We start from the raw sequence: 24019 nt of genomic DNA on the forward strand, positions 1-24019 counted from the left end.
TTCCAGATTCTTCAGGTTCCACGTAGAACCCTCTGGCTTACCTCTATTTTCTTTTTTGGGTCTTGCTGGCTTACCTCTATTTCCCTCTTGGTCATGGCTGGCTTACCTCTTAATCTCTTATGACTAATAGAGTATGTTTTGAAGCCCAAATTGTTTTTTGGGCCTACGATAGGAAGACGAATCTTTAAATGTTACATTTAGGGCCTGACCAAAGGCTGAAAGGAAAAAAGAAATAAGTGTTCAAGACAAACAAAGAAACAAAAAGCTTGATAAATACCGACTCTGAAAAAACAAAAAGAAAATCAAAGAAATTTTATTTATGACTCAATTTTGTGAACAAACATGAGCTTTCTCCTACTTCCACATAGTTAGTTTTTAAATTAAATAGTTGCACAATTGTGCAAATTATTAGTCATCACACGTATTGAATAATCAATAATCATATACTTTACAAATACTTTTAGATAATTTTAGTTATATTTTTATTATCTTTCATATCAAAAATCATATAACTATCAATCAATCAAGTACATCATGGTGAATTATATTAATATTAATACTAGAATTAGTATTATTTTCTCTTTTTGTATGTTAATTATTCTACGAAATTGTAATTTATTATCTAAAATTATAGCTTATTCTGTAATTTCTAAAGGGGCTAATTTTTATCGATATGGAACCTACAGGGGAGCTTTTCACAGATATGGAAGTATGGGGGAATACACGCATATGTGGGATAGCTTTCTGACACTGTGAGGGTGGAGAAATCGCACCGTGCGATTTGTATGAGAAGGAGAAATGAAAATTTATGCTACATGAAATCGCACCGTGCGATTTGTATGATTAGGAGAAATGAGATTTTCTGCTACTGAAATCGCACCCTCCGTTTAAAGTTGGGTGTGTTACAACGGTGCAACAAATCGCATGGTGCGAGTTGTAGGGGTTGGATATTGGTACGAACTCGCACCCTCCGTTTTGAGTGGGGATGAAGTTTATTCCAGGAAATTGAATAGGAAATCGCATGGTGCGATTTGAGTTGTAAATATTTAGCTGTGTCATGTTAACCTAGTCGATGGGTGCGAGTTCCTTAAAATGGTCCATATAAAAGCACGCAGTAAGGAAGTAGGTCACTCGCGTCTTCTTCTTCCCCAACTTGAACGGCTGCATACTCTTCTGTTTCTTCTTTCTCGTTTCCTTATTATTATTTGGTGATTCAAAGTTGAACTCTACTTGCCAAATCTATCTTCTTTTCTTTTTATATGTTTGAGAGAGATGAGTGACCGAGTATTATTAAAGGTGTATTATTTTGGTCAGATTTTACTACAAACTTCGGAAGGAGTAAAATTTATATGTGAAAAACCCTTAGATGTTGTTATTCCCTTTATCATCTCATTTGAAGAGCTGAAAGGGGTGATTTCTGAAGCCATTGATTCTGAGAGAGCAAGAAAGATATCATGTATTCTATACAGATATCCCATACAGGTATTTGGTGGATTCGTCCAGTTTCAAAGCAGATATGTGACGGACGAAGCGAGCATGCAAGAGATGTTTTCAATGTATATTGAAAACCGGGCTCAGATCTCCTTCATCGAGTTGTATATTGAGTTTGAACAATCTGAGGCCGACCGAAATATTCTACGAGAAGATTATAATACTGACAGTGAAGAAGAGTTCGAAAGTAACTACCAGTTTGTTGGTCCAGATGGAGATGGAGGTGAAGATCAAGGTGAAGGAGCTACGGCGCCAGATGTAACAGAGGTGGCAAATGCACTCGCAAACGATGAGCCGTTTGAGGAGCCATCATTCATGCGGGTTTTGGATTTGGAAGCCATGCATGTTCCGGAGTTTCCGGGATATATGACTGCAGGTAGGTAAAATTTACATGAGTTTGTAAATATCATTCGCAGTTAACGGTTAAAATCCAGTGAACCGGACCGGTTAGGTTCCGGTTCATGTCGTGCGACGGTCGAACCGGCCTTTATGGTCTAATTTTTACATGACTTGCTGGTGTTTTTGTTTTAATTAGAGTGACATAATAAGGTGTTGTCAGATTTGTAATATATGTCTCTTTATTTGATTTTTCCTATGCTGGTTGTCAAATGCAGAGATTCCTATTGTCGCAGATGGTGAGTTTGCCGTTGGTATGGAGTTCGGTTCGAGGGAAGCTGTTATTAAGGCGATAAAAGAGTATACCATACGACGAAGTGTAGACTACCGGGTGTATGAGTCTGAGCCGTTGACATTTTATGCCAAGTGTACGCAGTACGGATCAGGGTGTGATTGGCTTATCAGGGTTAGCATGATCAGCAGGAAGTACTGTTGGGTTATAAGGAGGTATAATGGTAGTCACACATGTACCCGAGCCACGATTTCACAGGACCATTCGAAGCTGGATTCTCTCACAATTGCAGAAGCGATAAAGCCATTGGTTGAGGCGGACCCGTCCTTAAAGATAAAGTCGGTTATAGCAGAAGTGCAATCGAAGTTTAACTACACCATTAGTTATCGGAAAGCATGGCTGGCTAAGCAAAGGGCAGTAGAAAAAATATTTGGAGGTTGGGAAGCATCGTATGAAGCGTTGCCTATATGGTTTGAGGCCATGTGTCATAGGGAGCCGTCAGCTGTTGTCCATTTTGAGACTATGCCTGCTTATCAAGGGGATGAATTGGTGGGTGATATTCGAGTACTGCATCGAGTATTCTGGAGTTATTACCCCTGTATTAGGGCATTCAGACATTGTAAACCAGTTGTCCAGGTGGATGGGACTCACTTGTATGGAAAGTATAAGGGTTGTCTGCTAGTGGCAGTTTCACAAGATGGGAACAACAATATTGTCCCAATTGCGTTTGCTGTTGTGGAGGGAGAGACTTCTGATGCATGGCACTTTTTCCTAAGTAACCTTCGTCAACATGTTGTCACTCGGGATGGTATTGGTCTAATATCCGACCGACACGAATCCATCAATGCAGTTGTGGAGCGCAGTAATGGAGCTTGGTCACCTCCTAGAGCTTTTCATATGTTTTGCATTGATGATTGGATTTTTTGACGGTTTAGAATTTCACAAATGAATTCTCGTTGCAAGTATAGTCTCTAAACCAATCGCTAATCCTTTCATACAAAAATTTGTTTGTCACAAGTACAAACCCCTAAAATCTATAAACCGAAGTATTTAAACCTCGGGTCGTTCTCCCTAGGAATTACAATAAAGTGTCTTGTTATTGGTTGTGAGTTGTTTTGGGGTTTTGATATGAAGCATGAAAGTAAATGGCAATGAAAATAAACTAACAACTATAAAAGGCTCTTGGCAAGGTATGAAAATTAGAAGTCCTATCCTAGTTATCCTTCTCAATTATGATGAGAATTGTTCATTGCTACCACTTAGTTAACCCTTACTAAATAAAGGAAAGTCAAGTGGATGAATTGACTTGAGCCACAAGTCCTAGCCAACTCCCAAGGAAAGACTAGCTTTAGTGCACTCCAAACCAATTAGCAATCTCTCCAATTACCAATCAACAAAGGAATTAGATAACTCAAGTGTCACTAATTACTCTACCTAGGCCAAGAGGAACAAAATCTATACTATATCTAGAAGAGGCATTTCAACAAACACATAATAGGCAATAAAAGTAAACAACATAAATTGCAAGAATTAAAGAGAGATCTAACTACAAAGGCAAGAGATCAACAATAGAAAAGCAAAGAAGAACAATTATTATGAATTACCTCTTATTGAATTGAAAGAAAATGGAAGGAACAATAGTAGATCTACAACAAAGTATAAGAACAACATAAAGGAAATTACAACAAAGGAGTAGAAGAATGATGAATGTAACAACAAAGAATTGAGAAGTAGAAGTAGAAGAGGAGATGAATTAAAACCTAGATCTAAGAACTAAACCTAATCCTAATCCTAATTCTAGAGAGAAGTGAGAGCTTCTCTCTCTAGAAACTACTTCTAACTACTAAACTATGCTAATGGTAACTAACATGTAAAGTATGAAAAGTATCTTGATTCCCCTTCAATCCCTGGCTTAAATAGCATCAGAAATGAGTTGGATTGGGCCCACAAAGCTTCTAAAATCGCTGGCCACATGTTGCATTAAGTGAACCAGATGGCAGCAACGGCGCGTGCGCGTACTTTGCGCGTGCGCGCCACCATACGTGTAGCAACTATGGCAAATCTTATATCATTTCGAAGCCCCGGATGTTAGCTTTCTAACCCAACTGGAACCGCATCATTTGGACCTCTGTAGCTCAAGTTATGATCGTTTAAGTGCGAAGAGGTCGGCTTGACAGTTTTCCGGTTCTTTCATTTCTTCATGAGTTCTCCAACTTTTCATGCTTCTTTCTTCATTCCCTTGATCCAATCTTTGCCTTCTAAATCTGAAATCACTTAGCAAACATATCAAGGCATCTAATGGAATCAAGGAGAATTAGATTTAGCTATTTTAAGTCCCAAAAAGCATGTTTTCACTCTTAAGCACAATTAAAGGAGAATATACAAAACCATGCTATTTCATTGAATAAATGTGGGTAAAAGGTGATAAAATCCCCTAAATTCAATACAAGATAAACCGTCAAATTGGGGTTTGTCAACCTCCCCACACTTAAACCAAGCATGTCCTCATGCTTAAACCAAGAGAAAGCAAAGGGATCAACATTTATTCAATGAAAACTAACTAAATGCAATCTACCTATATGCAACTATCTACATGAATGCAATTGCTTGGTCAAAATAAATTAATTCCCAAGAAGCATATATAAGCACAAGGGCAAAAGGTATTAACAACCATGCCAAACCACAATTGAATTGAGCTATTAAATACTTTTACAAACTTGCATGAAAGGAGATGATCATTGGTGGAAACATGTAATTGAGCATCAAACCCTCACCGGATGTATTTGCACTCTATTCGCTCAAGTGTTTAGGGTTGATTCACTCAATTCTCTCCTAATCATGCTTTCTAAGATTTGTTTTTCTTCTAACAATCGACATATATTTCATGCATGCATACAAGTATCATGAGGTCTTTTCTTTAGGTTGTAATGGGGCTAGGGTCAAGGTAGGATGCATATTTGGTCAAGTGGACTTTGAAATTTGAATCTTTGATAAGCTTAAACTTCCCACATAACCTATGACATCCTATACACTTGAGTTCTAACCTAACTACCCACTTTTCACTTTTTCACATACTCATGTATTCCTTTTTAATTTCACAACACCTATGCATTGATTTTATTGGACTATACTTTGATTTGGGGCATTTTGTCCCCTTTATTACTTTTCTTTTCTCTCTTTTTTTTCCTTTTTTTTCTTTCTTTTTTTTTCTATTTTTTTTCTTTTCCTTTTCCATATTATTTTTCTTTTCTTTTTCTTTTGTTTTTCTCATTTTTTTCTTTCTATATACAAGAGCATCAATGCATAAGGTTTTACATTTGATCAATACATGAGCATATACCCGATTCCCAATATTTCCAATAATAATACAAAACTACCCTTTTATTCACCCAATGTCCCAAGATTTCCACACTTGAATGGTGCTCACACACACTAGCCTAAGCTAATCAAAGATCCAAATAAGGACTTTTATTGTTTTTTTTCGCTTTAAGGCTTGTAATGTGCTAAATTAAGAACAAAGTGGGTTAATCGTAGGCTCAAATTGGCTAACAAAGGAATATAAAAGGTAAGGCTATTTGGGTAAGTGAGTTAAATGAAATGATGGCCTCAATCATATAAATGCATGAATACACAAAATAATGGACATAAAGAATCAAACAATTCAAAGATTACAATCATAGAAAGAGGATAATGCACACAAGAAGGAAAATAAGTGGTTATAAGATGTAACCACACCATTAGGCTCAAATCTCACTTGCTTGTGTTCTTAGCTCAAAAATATGATCCACAATATATATATATTTCAAGCAAGTTCTATGAAAAGTTTTGACTCAAATCAATTAAGGTGCCCTATAGGTAGAAATCTTGAAAATTTTCATTATTTTGACTAAGCTTATTGTGTATACATATACAAAAATTAAGAGAATGCAAGTAAAAATCCTAAAATCCTAGAATGAAATGCAAAAGTGTTGGGATTAGAAACTTGTCACCCGAAATCGTCGAACGGTCGGACGACCTCCCCACACTTAAAAGTTTGCACCGTCCTCGGTGCACTCAAAGATGAGCAAGGGGGTACGACGACTCTCCGGATTGCTACGTGTTCTTAGTCTTGCTTCCGTTATTGCTTGTGGTGTATTCATCATGAAAAACAAAAATATAACACCATAAGGTAGGGTAATACAAAAGCAAGGAAGCATAATTGTTGGAATGAGGTAAATCACTAGAATTGAGTGAGTGAATTAGTGTGACATTAATGACAAATAAGTGTGTGAATTCTAAATTGCGCGGTTTAGAACACACATTAGCATAAAAGTTATGTCACAAAAGAAGCATGCACTTTACTCATTCTACTATGCTTGAGATGCTTTAAGTGAACTTGTAAGGTAAAACAAGCATTAAAGAAGCATGAAAGCATTCAAGTCAAACATATGGACGCATATAATCATGAAATACAATGCATTGAGGTACATGCACAACATCATCCATCAAGAGGTTGCCTAATCACAAAATAAGGCTCAAATCACATGGTGGCCAAATCATGTAATTCAAGAAAAGTTACAAGCTCGAAGGCAATTCTCATCACTTGGTATTTTTCAAAAGATAAGCATGAAAAACTCAAGACCAAGTAGCAAAATATAACCTCAATTATAGGATCCAACAAAGATTATCTAAAAACATTAATGCTAAATTAGCATTTAGGCAATAAGGGGGAAGCAATGCATAGTAAACAAAGTCAATAATCCAACACTTATGATGAAAAGAGAGAAAATAAAATGAAAACTAAACTAAAACTAACTAACAAACTAACCGACTAACTAATCAACTAACTAAAATAAATGGTTATCCATGGTGTTTGGAAGTGTTGGATGAGGGGTAGGAGGAGGGAAAAAGAAAGGAGGAGGAAAGAAATAGAAAGAGGAGAAGAAAAGAAATGTGGTGAAGGAAGGAAATCCACGCGCACGCGCGCATGCCGCGCGCGCGCGGCTGGTTTATTTCGAGAGTGGCGCGTACGCGTCATGTGCGCATACGCGTGAATTGGTTTGTGCCTCAGGCCCAATTTCCGCATGGTGCAGGCCTAACTCTCGGGTCAAGGTATGGACGGTGGAACTTCTCAATCCACGCGTACGCGTGTATGGCGCGCACGCGTGGATGGTCCAAAATGCTTGATGCACGCGTACGCACGCAGTGCGCGTACGCGTGGATGGTGCTCTGTTTTTCAAAAATTTTGCTATGTTTTTGCACCAATCTAAGCATTCTAAACCTCCAAACAGCTACCAAGATACCATAAAACCTTATTTAACATACTAAAATACCAATTTAAACTCATCAAATCAATCAAAACAAGAATTTAAACTAATTCTACCAATATGTACAAAAGAGAAAATGAAAAGAAGTTACCATGGTGGGGTGTCTCCCACCTAGCACTTTTGTTTATTGTCCTTAAGTTGGACTTATGGGGAGCTCCTCTCAAGGTGGTTTGTGCTTGTACTCATCTTGGAACTTCCACCAATGCTTGGACTTCCAATAAGCTCCATCATTCAAGATTAATATCTCCAAGCTTTGATGGAGTTCTTCACAAACCATGGGCTCCCAATGTTGATCCTCATGTGTTCCCGGATCCCATATTTTGTCTTCACACCCATCTCCAAGTTGATTATCATTAATCCATGTGGGTGGTGAGCAAGGTGAATTCTCAACAAAGTGACCAAACATCCTTCTAGGCCCATGTATTCTAGTTATACACCAACCTTTACAATTAAGCTTTGAGCATGCAACCATAATGAACCTAGAATGATATTTCAAACCACTAACCATTTCCTTTTTACTCTTAAAGCCACAAATATGTCTTAGTTGACCATCCGTCTCAAGCAAACCATATTCAAGGGGAATAATAAAGCTTGAGCATAAGGAATTTACCCACTTGAATGAGAGAGTGGATGGTGGTGGCTTGGGGAGAGGTATTTCCAATGTGCTAGTAAACTCCACTCCCTTGTTTGCTTCTTTGTCAATCTCCACCTCTTCATAAACTTCTTCATTTTCAATCCTTTGTTCATCATATTCATCTAGCTCTTCTCCATCACTCAAGTCATAAATGGGAGGTTGAGAGAAATCTACCTCCATATCACTTTCAAATTCATTGGGAGAAGGTTCTTCAAATTCAAAGGATTCTTCACCAAGAAGATTGGATGCATGATCTTCATCACCAAGGAAACTCAATTTTTGCTTCATTCCTTCCAAGTCTTCATTCAAAAATTGTTTTGGAGATTGTGCACTTTCCTCCTCAACATCAAATTCAATCTTCTTGGAGGGGTTTTCTTCAATTCTAAGTTCCCAAGGGGGTTCCGCATCTCCTAAGTCTTCAACCACTTCTTCCTCTTCATCAATGACCATAGGTTCCTCCAATTGTTCTAACACAAAGTAGCATTCCTCATTCTCCACCGGAGTTTCCAATCTCTCCTTCATGCTATGCTTTTCAATTGATTCTCCACATGTAGCCATGGGAGTTCCTTGAGTACTCAAATATTGGGAGACTAAATTACTTACTACCTTGGTCAAAGTAGCCATAAATTCTAGTGTCTCCCTTTGCATTTCTCCTTGCCCTTGAAGTATAAGGCTAAGGATTTCATCCATTGAAGATTGGAGAGGATAAGAGGGTTCATTGTCTTGGAGAAAGGGTTCATTATAGGAAGGTGGTTCTTCTTGGTAAGGTGGTGGTGTATATTGAGGTGGTTCTTGGGAGTAGTAATCTTGGAATTGTGGTTCCATGTATGGCTCATATGGTTCAAAAGGTGGTTGGGATGGTGGATATGAATCATGGTCATATGGAGGTGTTTGGTGAAAATAGGCTTGAGAGTGTGGTTGAGGTTCATGTTGAGGATATGACTCATAGGCATGTGGTGGTGGTTCTTGAAAGTCACAAGGAGATTCACCATAGCCATTGGATTGGTATGCATCATAGAATGGCTCTTCTTCGTAGTGCATTGGTGGGGGTTGTTGCCATGAGGATTGATCATAAGCATATGGTTCCTCCCACCTTTGGTTATCCCATTCTTGATACACATTCTCATTATAGTTCTCATCACCTACAACATAGTTGCAATTACACTCATAGCCAAAGTGAGAATTCATAGTAGCAAGAGAAAATAAAAAACAAAGACTAATAAGAAATAATGAAACAAAATACTAAGACTAGCAAAAACTAACAAGCAATCCAAAAATCAAGCTATTCACAATATTTACATATATACAATAACCAATAACACAACACCATTGCAATTCCCCGGCAACGGCGCCATTTTGATGATTGGATTTTTTGACGGTTTAGAATTTCACAAATGAATTCTCGTTGCAAGTATAGTCTCTAAACCAATCGCTAATCCTTTCATACAAAAATTTGTTTGTCACAAGTACAAACCCCTAAAATCTATAAACCGAAGTATTTAAACCTCGGGTCGTTCTCCCTAGGAATTACAATAAAGTGTCTTGTTATTGGTTGTGAGTTGTTTTGGGGTTTTGATATGAAGCATGAAAGTAAATGGCAATGAAAATAAACTAACAACTATAAAAGGCTCTTGGCAAGGTATGAAAATTAGAAGTCCTATCCTAGTTATCCTTCTCAATTATGATGAGAATTGTTCATTGCTACCACTTAGTTAACCCTTACTAAATAAAGGAAAGTCAAGTGGATGAATTGACTTGAGCCACAAGTCCTAGCCAACTCCCAAGGAAAGACTAGCTTTAGTGCACTCCAAACCAATTAGCAATCTCTCCAATTACCAATCAACAAAGGAATTAGATAACTCAAGTGTCACTAATTACTCTACCTAGGCCAAGAGGAACAAAATCTATACTATATCTAGAAGAGGCATTTCAACAAACACATAATAGGCAATAAAAGTAAACAACATAAATTGCAAGAATTAAAGAGAGATCTAACTACAAAGGCAAGAGATCAACAATAGAAAAGCAAAGAAGAACAATTATTATGAATTACCTCTTATTGAATTGAAAGAAAATGGAAGGAACAATAGTAGATCTACAACAAAGTATAAGAACAACATAAAGGAAATTACAACAAAGGAGTAGAAGAATGATGAATGTAACAACAAAGAATTGAGAAGTAGAAGTAGAAGAGGAGATGAATTAAAACCTAGATCTAAGAACTAAACCTAATCCTAATCCTAATTCTAGAGAGAAGTGAGAGCTTCTCTCTCTAGAAACTACTTCTAACTACTAAACTATGCTAATGGTAACTAACATGTAAAGTATGAAAAGTATCTTGATTCCCCTTCAATCCCTGGCTTAAATAGCATCAGAAATGAGTTGGATTGGGCCCACAAAGCTTCTAAAATCGCTGGCCACATGTTGCATTAAGTGAACCAGATGGCAGCAACGGCGCGTGCGCGTACTTTGCGCGTGCGCGCCACCATACGTGTAGCAACTATGGCAAATCTTATATCATTTCGAAGCCCCGGATGTTAGCTTTCTAACCCAACTGGAACCGCATCATTTGGACCTCTGTAGCTCAAGTTATGATCGTTTAAGTGCGAAGAGGTCGGCTTGACAGTTTTCCGGTTCTTTCATTTCTTCATGAGTTCTCCAACTTTTCATGCTTCTTTCTTCATTCCCTTGATCCAATCTTTGCCTTCTAAATCTGAAATCACTTAGCAAACATATCAAGGCATCTAATGGAATCAAGGAGAATTAGATTTAGCTATTTTAAGTCCCAAAAAGCATGTTTTCACTCTTAAGCACAATTAAAGGAGAATATACAAAACCATGCTATTTCATTGAATAAATGTGGGTAAAAGGTGATAAAATCCCCTAAATTCAATACAAGATAAACCGTCAAATTGGGGTTTGTCATGCATCAGGCATATTGAGTCAAACTTTCTGCGGAAATTCAAGGCACCGTACCTCCAAAAATTGGTCGTCAACATTGGTAACCATTTACTAAATTTAGTTATGTTATTAATAGATTCCACCATCACGCGATTTCTTTCGACAGCTAATTTTTTTTTTTTTGCTTTCCTCCAGGATATTCAAGGACGGTGCGGGAGTACGAACTGCGATACCAGCGATTGCGGGAACGGGGCGAAGCGTATACAGACTGGTTAAACCGAATTCCTCGCGAGCAGTATGCATTGGCATTTGACGGTGGATACCGATGGGGGCACATGACGACGAATCTTGTGGAATGCATCAATTCAGTGTTGAAGGGTGCACGCAATCTGCCTATAACTGCTCTTGTGAAGGCAACATTCTACAGGCTAAACGAGTTGTTCACCCGAAAAAGAGCAGAGGCAGAAGCGCGGATTAGTGCGGGGCATGTGTTCTCAGATGTCGTGAATTCGAAGTTGCATGCAAACCAGCTTGCATCGGGGAACATTCAGGTCAGTTGCTTTGACCGCCTGAATGAGGTCTTTGAGGTGCGTGAGATGCCAAGTGGAATGGAATTTGCAGTCGATCTACGAGGACTTCGATGTGACTGCGGTGAGTTCCAGGTGGATCGGATCCCTTGCAGACATGTGTTCGCTTGTTGTGCTAACCAACGACTGGATTGGAAACTATATGTCCATGATGTGTATAAGATGGACCAAATTCGGCGGGTGTACCGAGCAAGGTTTAGGCCACTAGGTAATCCTACAACATGGCCAGCTTACAATGGACCTCGGTTCGTACCGAATCCGTACCTTAGGCGCGTCACGAAAGGTCGCCCCAAGATGACTCGCTTCTTAAATGAGATGGACACGCGAATGTTACGTCGTCCTAGGCGATGTAGGCTATGTGGAGCTGAGGGACATACTCGTAGCAGATGCCGTCAGTCATCTGGTGCAAATGCCGGCGAAAATGCTCAGTAGATTCACAGTCTCAGATGATATGATATGCGTAGCATTATATAGCATGGCATAAGTTGACAATGTGATTTAAATTGACCTGATAAATCTAACATTGTATAATATCACTCGGAAACTCGTATTTATGTAACATTGCATGACGTTTTTATTTTGCTTTTATGTTAAATTAGTAACTATTTTTAACTTATAATAATTTGGTAAGTAATTACTATGTATTATATTAATATCTACTACAAGTATTTATTAATATGTATTATTTATTAATATCTACTACTTAACAACACCAAATATTATATATGCTCGAAAAATAAAGTTGCTATTTTTATTCATCTCTTCAATGGAGAACCATCAACCATGTGTTAAAGTATTAATGGAATCTAATTGAATAAGTAGAAAACCTAGTTGGAATCTCAGTAGCAGTTTGGATCAGAAAATGTGTATGTTCTATTTCACTTAAAGCTTTTAAAGATTGTTATGTTTATTTCTTATATGTATTTTTTAATTACTATATCCACGTATGTGTTGTGCATTCCATGAACTGACTTTAAACAAAAATTCCACTTAACTAATAAAAAATAAAAAATCTGATAAAAAAATTATTGAAGAAGGTAAGCTCGTCAACAAAACAAAATTATTATTAGCAAGATTAATTATGGTAGCATTATTATTATTTAATTTACTTACTGAATTCAATAACTATATATACATATTCTTTCTAGATAGAGCCTATATAATAAATTATATTTTCCATATAAAAAACAATTGACTCCAGTAGTTCTATTTAACACCTGTAGCATGTAAATACATGAAATATATTTCATAATAAATTCATGGATACTCTAAAGGTACAATAGATATCTTAGCATCCTCCAAGTCAGTAGTACCTAATGTCCAAAACATACAAATCTGGCTAAACAAAATCGAAATGCTTAAAACTTAAATAAATAAATTAGTACCTAATGTCCAAAACATATAAATTATTCTAAACATAGTCGACATGCTTAAAACTTAAATAAATACATTAGTACCTAATGTCCAAAACATACAAATTATTCTAAACAAAGTCGACAGGCTTAAAACTTAAATAAATACATTAGTACCTAATGTCCAAAACATACAATACACCACAACTACTTTCTAATTGATCACTTTACATCGTTCACCAATTTCTTGCATTTCTTGGCCGCCTTTTTGAAAGCAGATGGAGTGTATCGATTAGCGCTACGACGTGGGGGATCAATCCTAAGGTTGTAACCTTTGGCTTGGTCATCCGGAGTGCGGGCCTGACCTGTTCACAATAATATATAAACAATTAAATATAGTACAGTAGGTTCTCAAGTCAACAAACATACCACATATTATCCAAGAATACACAAACAGATATACCATTTATGACCACACAATAAATAACTACTCTATCATGTAAAGCAAAATACAAAATATGAATACCATCATTACGGGACTCTTCGTCCTCATCGAACTCCTCTATTTCATCGTCCGAATCATCATCTTCGGCATCCGGGTTGTCCACTATATACGCATCGGTCTCCTGCTGGAGTGTGTTATCATTTTCCTCAATGAGTCCCATGGAAACAACGTACGGATTTTGGCTATTAAAAACTCCGCGTCCACCGTCACTCCTACTAGAGTCAACAGATACAAATCCTCCAGATGCAACCGATGAAGTATGGCCTGGATACCTCGCATCCAACGAATGCCTCCCTGGCATTAACTCATTTTGATGGCCAAATTGAGACTGTCCTCCTTCTCCAGCCATAAGCCCAAGCAACTGGCTAAAAGAACCGCCTTCGCCTGGATCAAACTGTGACATACCCCAATGTTGTTGATGATGCGTAAATGATGGGTTGAAGTGTGACTGCGGTACATACTGGCCTGAGAACTGAGGTTGTTCTTGTGGAAGCGGATTCGTAGGTGGTACCTCAGGCGAATGTGGCTCCTGTTCATCATTGTCATCATCCATATCCTGACTACCCTCATCCATATCATGATTACCACCATCCAAATCCTGATTACCTTCATCATCCTCTTCACCCACAAGATTTGACAAACACAAGCGGTTCCCATATTCTCCTCGGTACCAATGCATATAAGTTTCCAACTGAGGCTGTGAAGGAATGGGAAGCTCGGAAAGAACGTGATGATACCTGTTGGTCCAATGCATCACCCACCTGTAATGAGTAGGTGCCGTGGCCCAGTTAAAATTCTTAGGACCAGTGAGGACTTCTCCATGCGCCTTATCTAGATTCCGCACCTCCTCAGGCACTCCCTGAACGAGTCCGAATTGTCGCCTATACCTATCGGTAGCATGCCACTCAATACATTCAAATGATACCAAAGGCACTGTAGCGCTCCACACAACCGAGTGCATATAGATTTCAGCAGGAATTATGTTAGGATCCACGCGATCCACAGCATACGCAACCCAGACAAACTGAAAAAAAATAAAGGAAATTCATGACTACGCCTGACATAACAGTCACATTAACAATGGTTCATAAGATTTACACAGGCCCTAAATAGGAAAGTAATACTACTTTAATAAATACTCACCTCGCCTTCCTGAAGTTCATCAAAGGCCTTCCTAAAGTCAGCTAGCTTCATATATCTATATCGTCGGTCACCCCGCTCCCAGTTCCGCCACCTTATACGATACATTTAATGTTGATAATTGAGTTATAAATATAAAGAAAGTGGTACATTTAAAAATTATATTACCTGTTTGCTAGCGGGAAACTGCGGAGCTCCCTAGGAACCGGCGATAGATATGGGAGCCGCATCCAAGCCCAACCGAGAAGAAGTGTTAGTGGGCCATCTATGCCTTTACAGTCAACTCGAGATGCCCGGCATAATGCCCTATAGAGGTGTGCTAGGCATGCAGATCCCCAACTGTATTGTATAATACTACCAAATTCACGTAGCAATGGAAGAAACTTCCAGTGCACACCTGCTGCGCCTGATTTATCCCCAAACAAGATCGTCCCGATAAGCAACATAATGTGGCATTTGACATACCTCTGTATACCAACTTCATCAGTCAAGGGTAAATTTTCTTTAAGGTCCCGAAGCCAACTCAATTTAATGCAACTGCCTCTACACTCCGACTTACGCGGTGCAACTCCGAATTGATGCAAACACTCAGCCTCCAACGCTTCGAAACTACTCAATGTCATCCCTGTAACTGGAAGTCCGTCCGTTGGAAGACCAAGTATTAGAGCAACGTCTTCAAGAGTGACGGCACATTCACCAATGGGAAGGTGAAACGTATGTGTGTCGGGGTGCCACCTCTCGATTAAAGCATTCACCAATGCCTTTTGACATTGGACTACCCCAATCTGTGATGCATGGTAAAAGCCAGTAAGTCGTAGCTGCTCCTCTACCCTATCATTGTACCGATCCGGAGGAACAGGATGCTCACATGTCAACATTCTTAACTTCTGCAAAGTTCATAACAAAGTATTACTCAACTTCTTAACACTTACTAGCTTACTACTAAAATAAAAATATTTTATACCACAACAACTATTGATAATAATGATAACTAATACATAAATACCTAATCAAATCTCTCCACAGTAACACATTTATCTTGAATAATATGTAATAATACCCACTAACCACCTACTACTGCATATACCATTAGTTAACTAAAGATATTTCACTGAATTATAAAAAACATTTATAACAATCACTCTATGCCTAAATTCTTTTTGGAACATCATTCATACTAACTAATTAATAGTTTCCCAAACTAAGACTAACTCACAACAACAAGAACATTTACCTTCATTCATTACAATATACCTACTTAATAATTTAAATAGAATTATAAAAATTAAATTAAACCTATTTTCAATATTACAATTATAACCGTTGGGGCTCCAATTTTTTTTTAATTTCCTTATATTTATATTTAAACATAAACATAACTATAAAAATTAAATTAAACCTATTCTCAATATTAGTTACAATTATAACCGTTGGGGGTCCAATTTTTTTAATTTCCTTATATTTATATTTAAACATAAACATAACTATAATAATACAAAACATTCAAAATTCACATTCTAAAATTTCCGTGCTCTCTATAAAAAACGTCCCAAACTTACTAAATAATAACAATAATTTCACTAACAATAATACTTATATTCTAAAAATTAATTCCAAAAATTCTAAAAATCTTAAAAAATACATATAAATCCTAAAAAATAGTAATAATCATTCTATCCTATGGATATTTCTAATTTGCACTTCTAATAACAACAATCATAACAAATAAATATTTTACATTAATACTTTTAAATAAAAAAATTTAAAAACCTTAAAAAAAACTTACATAATCAGAGTGACTGAGATAATGCATGATATGAAGCTCAGGTCGATCAACATCTCTAGTTTTATTTTTTTTGGGCATTCTTTCATGTATTGAAACATGCAGAAATGAGAGGAGGAAGATGAACAGCAATGGGGGCTTCAGGTTTGAAAACGAAAGCTGGGAGAGTGATGTCTCGGAGGGTGAGAGAAGTTAATGCATGTGTGAGGGAGCTGTTATAAGGGCACCGAATTGGGGTGGCTCCTGCTACGCAACACGTGTCTTCGGTGGTGGCAATCGCACGGTGAGATTTGCTGGACGGAACTCGCACGGTGAGATTTGCTTAGTGGAACTCGCACGGTGCGAGTTGGGTGATCACTGACACCACACTCTCGTCATTCCCCTCCCTCCCCCATAACGGCGTCTGTTAGAAGTTCCGGTACCATATTGAAATTAAAAAGCGTTTCTAAACGCGGTCATCATACCAATTTTAATTATTATCTCAATATCATGTGCTCCATAAACTATAGTGCCTTTTTTTAAATTTTCTACGAGTAAATATCCCATATCAGTTCCTCAATAATTTATAATTGGATTTAGTCATTAATAAATTTTAATTACGAAATCAAATTTTAAACTTTTATTTCTTTAATTATTATAATAATTAATAAATATTAAATAAAAAATTTTGATTGATACTATTTTTTTGTTATCAAATATTTTTGTAATTGAAATAAAAATGATAGTATGAACAAATATAATTTCCATGTCAGTGTAGTTCAATAATCATTAGTTTTTATATATTACTTTGTAAGATGTTCATAGACCATAATCTATGGGATTTATGTGATGATTAAAATTTTAATTTTAAAAACACAGTATAGTCTTATTGTCAATTAATCTAAGTAATTTACCCTTATTGTTTAAAGATACTAATTTGTCTCTTTGAATTCAAAATATGAAGAAAGAATATTGTTACAATGGGTAACTGGAGATTAATGGGCTGGACTGGTAAGGTAGGTCTAATCGTCTGCTGGAGGAGGTCTCCGACTTGATTTGCGTTAGGGAGCCGCCGTCCGACTTGTATGTATGAAAAAATGGGGTGTGATACTTGCAAGGACACTCCGATGCTTAAGTCAGCAAAAGGCTTTACAGGTTTATAGAGTATTGGAACTTAGAGATACCTGATGGGTGTCAGTGTATTTATAGTGGTGAACTAATAACCACCATTGGAATAGTTCCACCTTTTAAGGAGGATAACCGTCCCTGGGAAGTTGAGATATGGCTTCTGGAAGTGGGCCGAGAGATTTTAGGGGCAGTTACTTATTTGAATAAGTGTTATCTGCCAGTTATCTTTCAGGCCCCACTTCTCGGAAGCGAAGTAGGCATAGAGTCCGACCTCTTTGAAGGAGGTCGATTGTCAGCGAAGGCAATTCTTTGGATTGGGCCTTCTTAGCTTATTTGGACTTGGACCTTAATGTTTATGCCAGGGTATGAACAGTTTCCCTACTCGAGTCCGATCTCTTTCATTTACGAGTTGGGCTCGAGTATTTGAACTTGGACTTGTAGCCGACGTGATTTAAATTTCTCAACAGTTGCGTCTAATCAAACATCGCGTCTGTTAGAGGTTGCGTATTTATGCGTGAGGAGCAGTTTCATTGGTAACGGCGTGTTTCTTTAATGATTGCGTCGATTTACCTTTCTGCCCCTGCTGTGTTTATAAATACTTTTTCCTCTTTTTCTTTGTTTCCTTTCTGAAAACTTTTGTTTACACTCTCTGTTCGAAAGAAAACTCTTCCTTCTTCGAGTGCTTTAGTTGTCGTCGCGCCTTCTTCTTTTCACGAACAAAGGTCAGTTCTTTTCCTTCTCCTCTTTTATTATTGAATGCTCTATTTTGCATTTTTAGAGGAGCTTTTATGTGCTTGTAATGAGTCTGACTATAGGGCTAGTGACTCTGTTTTATTGAGGGGCTTGCTTTAGATTTTTAGAGGTTCTGTGTGTGATCCTTTTCCATTTTTCTTTGTAGGTCTTTGTCGCCTTTCACCTATTTTTTACCAAAAAAGATGTCTTCTCATGTTTCTGAATGGGTAGATGTTACTGTTCTTGGGGAGGAACCCTTAGTGGATACCAACTATCTCTCCGAACTTCGCGTTCATCATAGGTTTTGTGGCTCTGATGACGATGAGCCCAAGTATGAGTTGATTGCCCTGAGTCCTGAAGATTGGGTTTGTTTTGGGAAGGTTGCCAATGCTGACCCTCACTTCTTTTTTATGTATGAGAGTCTCTTTACCCGTCTAGGGGTTTTTTCTGCCTTTTACTGACTTTGAGATAGAGGTTCTAAACCACTGCCGAGTTGCTCCCACCCAACTTCATTCCAAATCTTGGGGTTTCATGAAAATTTATCAACTTGTTAGCCGTGAATTGGATTTTCCGACCTCTTTAAAGATCTTTTTCTATCTCTTTCATATGACTAAGTCCTTTAGTGGGCAAAATAATAAGCAACAGTGGATCTCTTTCCGGGCCATTCAAGGTCAGAAAGTTTTTTTTCTATCTTTGACGAGTCTTTTCATGATTTTAAAAACTTTTTTTTCAAAATTCAAGCCGTAGAGGGTCACCACCCTTTTTTTCTGAACGAAAATTCTTCTCCTCGCTTTCTTCTTTACTGGCTGGAGGCTTCTCCTGTGGAGAAATATGGCCTGAATGACTTGGACGAGGTTGCGAGGCTGTTGTGGGGTTCTTTCGAGAAGTTTGGGGAAGAGCCCTTTACTTGGATACAAAAAAGTTTCTTCAGGGATCTTCAAGTTTTGTGCGGACCCAATTAGGTGGCTTTATTGTTGATTTTGATAATTTCCGACTTGTAATCTTCTTATTTGTTATTTCCGACTTGTAGTTTTTCGATTTGTAGACTTAATTTTAGTTTCCTTCCTTTTAGAGATGGTGAAGAAAGGTTCCAGCTCCTCCTACCAGAAGGTCCAGGATGCCAAGAGGAGGTCTCGGGCTCGAGTCGATGCTGCCAGGGCCGCTGGTACTCTTCCTCCTCCTCCTCCTCCTCATGATTTGGGGACCTCTTCTCGTCCTATTTTGGTATCCTCCTCTTCTACTTCTTCTCTTCCTCCTCCCATTCCTCTGGCCCGATCTTCCCATGAACCCACCTAAAAGAAGCGCAAGACTTCTGGCTCTTCTTCTAAAGGTTCTAATTTTGATGGTCCTAAATTCGTTCCGAATCACATCTTTCCCCATACTAAAATTGATATGGACGATGTTTTCGTTCGAAACCATCTTAATATTATGGTTCAGGGGAGTGTTAGGGCTGCTGGTGTGTGCACAAAACTTCTTGATATCTTGGAAAAGACTCCCCTTAGCTCTCTGGGTTCTACCTAAAAGGTTGAGGAGTTGGAGGGGAAGATCTTCTTTTATCAAGAGGAAGAGAAGAGGCTGAAGGAAGAGGTCGCCGATCTGAGGGAGGAGAGGGACCGTCTCCAGGAGAGGGTGAAGAGGTTAATGGGCAAGTGTGTCATGGCGAAGGGCCTAAAGGAGAAGGCGGAGCATAATTATGTCAGGCTCTTTAGGGATAATCTTGACCTGAAGAAGGAGCTGGCAAGAGGTCGGGAGGCTTATCAGGATTTAGAGGACTCCGTGGCTGAGAGCTCGGAGGAGGCCTGGAGGATCTTTAAGGAGTAGGTCGGAGTTATCGCTCCTGGCCTGGACCTTTCTCCTCTCGATCCTGATAAAATAGTTGTTGATGGGCTATTGTCTCTCCTCCCCGACCTGAGACTGACTCCGACCTGAAGACTCATGGGAAGAGAATAGTAGAATCTCCTCCTCGTGAGGAGCGGCCAGATGGAGACCTACCGAGTTCTTCAGGCGTGCCTGCTTCTGCTGCTGAAGAGACTGCTCCGTCCTCCCCTGCCGCTGATCCGACTTCTATCCCTGACGCTGATCCGACCTCTGGTGGCCCTTAATTTTTCTTCTTCTGATTGACTTGAGCTATTTTGTGGCCTGGTTTGTGGGCCCCTTCTTTGAACAATTTCATTTGTTTTTTGTGGTTTGTTTATAACTCTTCCTGGCCTTTTATGGCCGTTAACAAAAAATGCGTTTAATTTCTACCCCTTTTTTGGATAAGGGGTTTAAGATTGATTTGGCGTGTTCATGCTTTCTGCAAATTTTCATTAGGTTTTTCTTAAAACAAAACCCCCTTTTGATCTTTTCATCTTTGAAAAAGCCTTCTTATCTGGGCAGGCTATGTCTTGTCTAAGTTGTTTTTGGATTTTTCAAAGACTTGAGTCAGCTTGTGCCTTCGCTTTTGATGGCTTTCTTTTTTCTCTTTTTGGTATTCCTTATGGATTCGAATTTTTTTATTCGAATCATTACTAACTTAGGTTATTTTCGCGATGCATTTCAATTCTTCTCGGTTTTTCCAACTTGTTAGTCAATATATTTCCGAGTTATTATGATATGTTTTTATGACGTCTTTACACCGACTTGTACCTCGTCGTTTTATCCTGACAACCACTTAGGTCGGTCATTGGATTTTCACGTTTTGTTGAGCTTAAGTTCGGTGTGTTTCATAGAAAAATGGTGATAACTTAATGAAATTTACAAAGAGATGTAGGAAAAGACCTTTATTTATTAGGCAAAAGGTACTTTTTGCTACTAAGGGGTTAAAAATTGTTGCCCTTTAGTCTCCACTTTGATGCCTCGTTAAAACCCCCTTCAGGAAAACCTTTTTTTAGGAAAAAACCAAGAAGTCGGGAAAAAGAGTACATCAGGGAGTGGAGTTCGCTTTTAACTATAGTACCTTTTCATGTTACAAGCATGCCACGACCTAGGTAGTTCGGTGCCGTTTAAGTTGGTCACCTTGTAGTAGCCTTTTCCTAAGACCTCACTAATTTTGTATGACCCTTTCCAGTTAGCAGCAAGCTTTTCCTCCTCCGACTTGTTAACTCCAATGTCATTTCTGATCAAGACCAAGTCGTCTAGAGTGAAGCTTCTTTGAATGACTTTCTTGTTGTATCTATTCGTCATCCTTTGCTTTAGCGCTGCTTCTCTTATCTGGGCTTGCTCTCGGACTTCGAGAAGCAGCTGGAGTTCTTCTTTGTGCCCCTGTACGTTTCTAACTTCATCGTAGAAGCTCACCCTTGGACTTTGCTTGTTGATTTCAACTGGTATCATGGCTTCTATGCCATAAGCAAGTCGGAAAGGTGTTTCTCCTGTGGCAAACTGAGGTATGGTCCAATAAGTCCATAATACTTGAGGGAGTTCTTCAGCCCATGCTCCATTTGCCTCTTGCAACCTTTTCTTCAACCCAGCCAGTATGACTCTGTTGGCTGCCTCGGCTTACCCATTTGCTTGTGGGTGCTCTACTGAGGTGAACTGATGCTTGATCTTCATACTGGCTACCAGGTTTCTGAAGGTGGAGTCTGTGAACTGAGTTCCATTATCAGTGGTAATAGAGTGGGGTACCACATACCTAGTGATAATGTTCTTGTAAAGGAACTTCCGACTTCTCTAGGCTATGATGGTGGCTAGTGGTTCTGCTTCTATCCACTTTGTGAAGTAGTCTACTCCCACTATTAGATATTTTACTTGTCCATGCGCTTGGGAAAAGGATCCTAATAGGTCCAATCCCCATTTTGCAAAAGACCATGGAGAAGTTATGCTAATGAGCTCCTCGGGGGGAGCGACGTGGAAGTTTGCATGCATTTGGCATGGCTGACACTTCTTTACGAATTCATTGGCATCTTTTTGCAAGGTCGGCCAGTAGAACCCGACTCGTGTCACTTTCCTAGCTAAGGACCTTGCTCCGAGATGGTTCCCACAAATACCATTATGAACCTCTTCTAAGAATTTTGTTGTCCTTAAAGTCGGAATGCATTTTAACAATGGTGTAGATATCCCTCGTTTATAAAGGATATTTTTTACCAAAGTGTAGTTTTGTGCTTCCCTCCGAATCTTCTTGGCCTCTTTTTCCTCTTCGGGTAGGATGTCGAATTTCAGATATTCGATTAGTGGGTTCATCCACCCGAGGTCCAATCTGGAAACTTCAAGGACGTCTTGTCTACCCTCTATTTTTGCGATAGAGGGTTCTTGCAGAGTTTCTTGGATCAAGCTTCTATTATTTTCCCCTGGCTTGGTACTAGCTAGCTTGGAGAGGGCGTCTGCTCTGCTGTTAAGATCCCGAGTTATGTGTTTGTCCTCGGTTTCAGCAAATCGCCTAAGGTACTCAAAGGTTTTGTCTAAGCACCTTTTCATGTTGGGGTCTTTGGCCTGGTACTCTCCATTAATTTGTGAGGTTACCATTTGGGAGTCGCTGAACACAACTACTTTCGTTGCGCCGACTTCCTCTGCCAGCTTTAACCCTGCAATCAAGGCTTCATATTCTGCCTGATTGTTAGAAGTCGGGAATTCAAATTTGAGGGAGACTTCTACTTGAGTTTCCTCCTGGTTGACTAGTTTTACGCCTGCACCGCTTCTGATTTTGTTGGAGGATCCATCCACGTATAGTTCCCATGTCGTGGAGGCTTCCTCTTGATCACCTGCATATTCTTCCACGAAGTCGGTGAGGCATTGGGCCTTGATCGCCGTCCAAGTTTCGTACTTGAGGTCGAATTCGGATAGCTTTATGGCCCATTGAACCATTCTTCCCGCAATATCCATTTTTTGAAGGATTTGCTTCATGGGCTGGTTCATTCGAACTCTTATTGTGTGAGCTTGAAAATATGGCCGTAGCCTTCGAGAGGCTACTATTAAGGCATATACAAACTTCTCAAGTTTTTGATACCTTAATTCAGGGCCTTGTAGAACTTTGTTGGTGAAGTATATAGGATGCTTCCCGACCTCATCTTCCTGTATTAGGGCTGATGCTACAGCTTTGTCGGCTACGGACAAATACAGCACGAGTTCTTTCCCAACTTTAGGTCGGGTCAGAATGGGAGGTTGGCTTAAAAACCTTTTGAACTCCTGGAATGCTTCTTCGCACTCAGGAGTCCATTCGAACTGGCATCATTTTCTTAGTAGGGAGAAGAGTGGTAGGGATCTTAATGCTGATCCTGCCAAAAATCTGGAGAGGGTGGCAAGTCGGCCATTCAGCTGCTAGACCTCCCTTAAGCAAGTCGGGCTTTTCATTTCTAGGACTACTTTACACTTGTCAGGATTGGCTTCAATCCCCTTTTGTGTTAACATAAATCCCAAAAATTTTCTAGCCTCTACCGGGAAGGTGCAATTTGCGGGATTCAATCTCATCCCATGCATCCTAATGGTGGCAAAAACTTGCGAGAGGTCAGCCAAGAGGTCGGTCTCATCCTTGATTTTTACTAGCATGTCGTCTACATAGACTTCCATTATTAGATTCCCAAGGTGAGGAACAAACACTTTGTTTATCAGCCTTTGATATGTGGCCCCAGCATTTTTCAGCCCAAGAGGTATGACCACATAGCAATAGTTTGCCCTATGTGTGATGAATGATGTTTTTTCTTGATCCGGCTTGTACATCGGTATTTGGTTGTATTCCAAGTATGCATCCATGAACGACAAGTATTGATACCCAGAGTACTAAGGTATCAATGTTTGGTAGTGGATATAGGTCTTTGGGACACGCCTTATTCAGGTCAGTATAATCGACGCACATCCTCCACTTGCCGTTTTGCTTTTTGACTAGCACCACATTTGCGAGCCATGCCGGATACTTGACCTCTTTGATGAAACCGGCTTTTA

The 24019-nt window shown here is 39.0% G+C and overlaps 2 protein-coding genes across 2 annotated transcripts; one reads left to right on the forward strand and one right to left on the reverse strand.

Moving 5' to 3' along the window:
* The first annotated feature begins 924 nt into the window (after nt 1–924).
* LOC130966997 (uncharacterized) lies at nt 925–11979 on the forward strand. The gene is made up of 4 exons (XM_057891821.1): nt 925–1024; nt 1400–1867; nt 2106–2981; nt 11156–11979. Exons 1-4 carry the CDS (start codon nt 925–927, stop codon nt 11977–11979), a joined length of 2268 nt encoding a protein of 755 aa, XP_057747804.1.
* A 9835-nt stretch (nt 11980–21814) lies between these two features.
* On the reverse strand, nt 21815–22963 carry LOC130966998 (uncharacterized). The gene has a single exon (XM_057891822.1). It carries the CDS (start codon nt 22961–22963, stop codon nt 21815–21817), a length of 1149 nt encoding a protein of 382 aa, XP_057747805.1.
* Between the last annotated feature and the right edge of the window lie 1056 nt (nt 22964–24019).

This window comes from Arachis stenosperma, chromosome 3, assembly GCF_014773155.1.
Source record: "Arachis stenosperma cultivar V10309 chromosome 3, arast.V10309.gnm1.PFL2, whole genome shotgun sequence".
Taxonomy (NCBI): Eukaryota; Viridiplantae; Streptophyta; class Magnoliopsida; order Fabales; family Fabaceae; genus Arachis; species Arachis stenosperma.

Bases quoted from the DNA above. Each gene is read 5' to 3' on its own strand.
- LOC130966998 (XM_057891822.1), bottom strand. From the start codon at position 22,963: ATGGATATTGCGGGAAGAATGGTTCAATGGGCCATAAAGCTATCCGAA.
- LOC130966997 (XM_057891821.1), top strand. From the start codon at position 925: ATGGTGCGAGTTGTAGGGGTTGGATATTGGTACGAACTCGCACCCTCC. The intron at 1,025-1,399 runs GTGCGATTTGAG...TCTCATTTGAAG, and splicing joins ATTGAATAGGAAATCGCATG to AGCTGAAAGGGGTGATTTCT. The intron at 2,982-11,155 runs GTAATGGAGCTT...GCTTTCCTCCAG, and splicing joins CAATGCAGTTGTGGAGCGCA to GATATTCAAGGACGGTGCGG.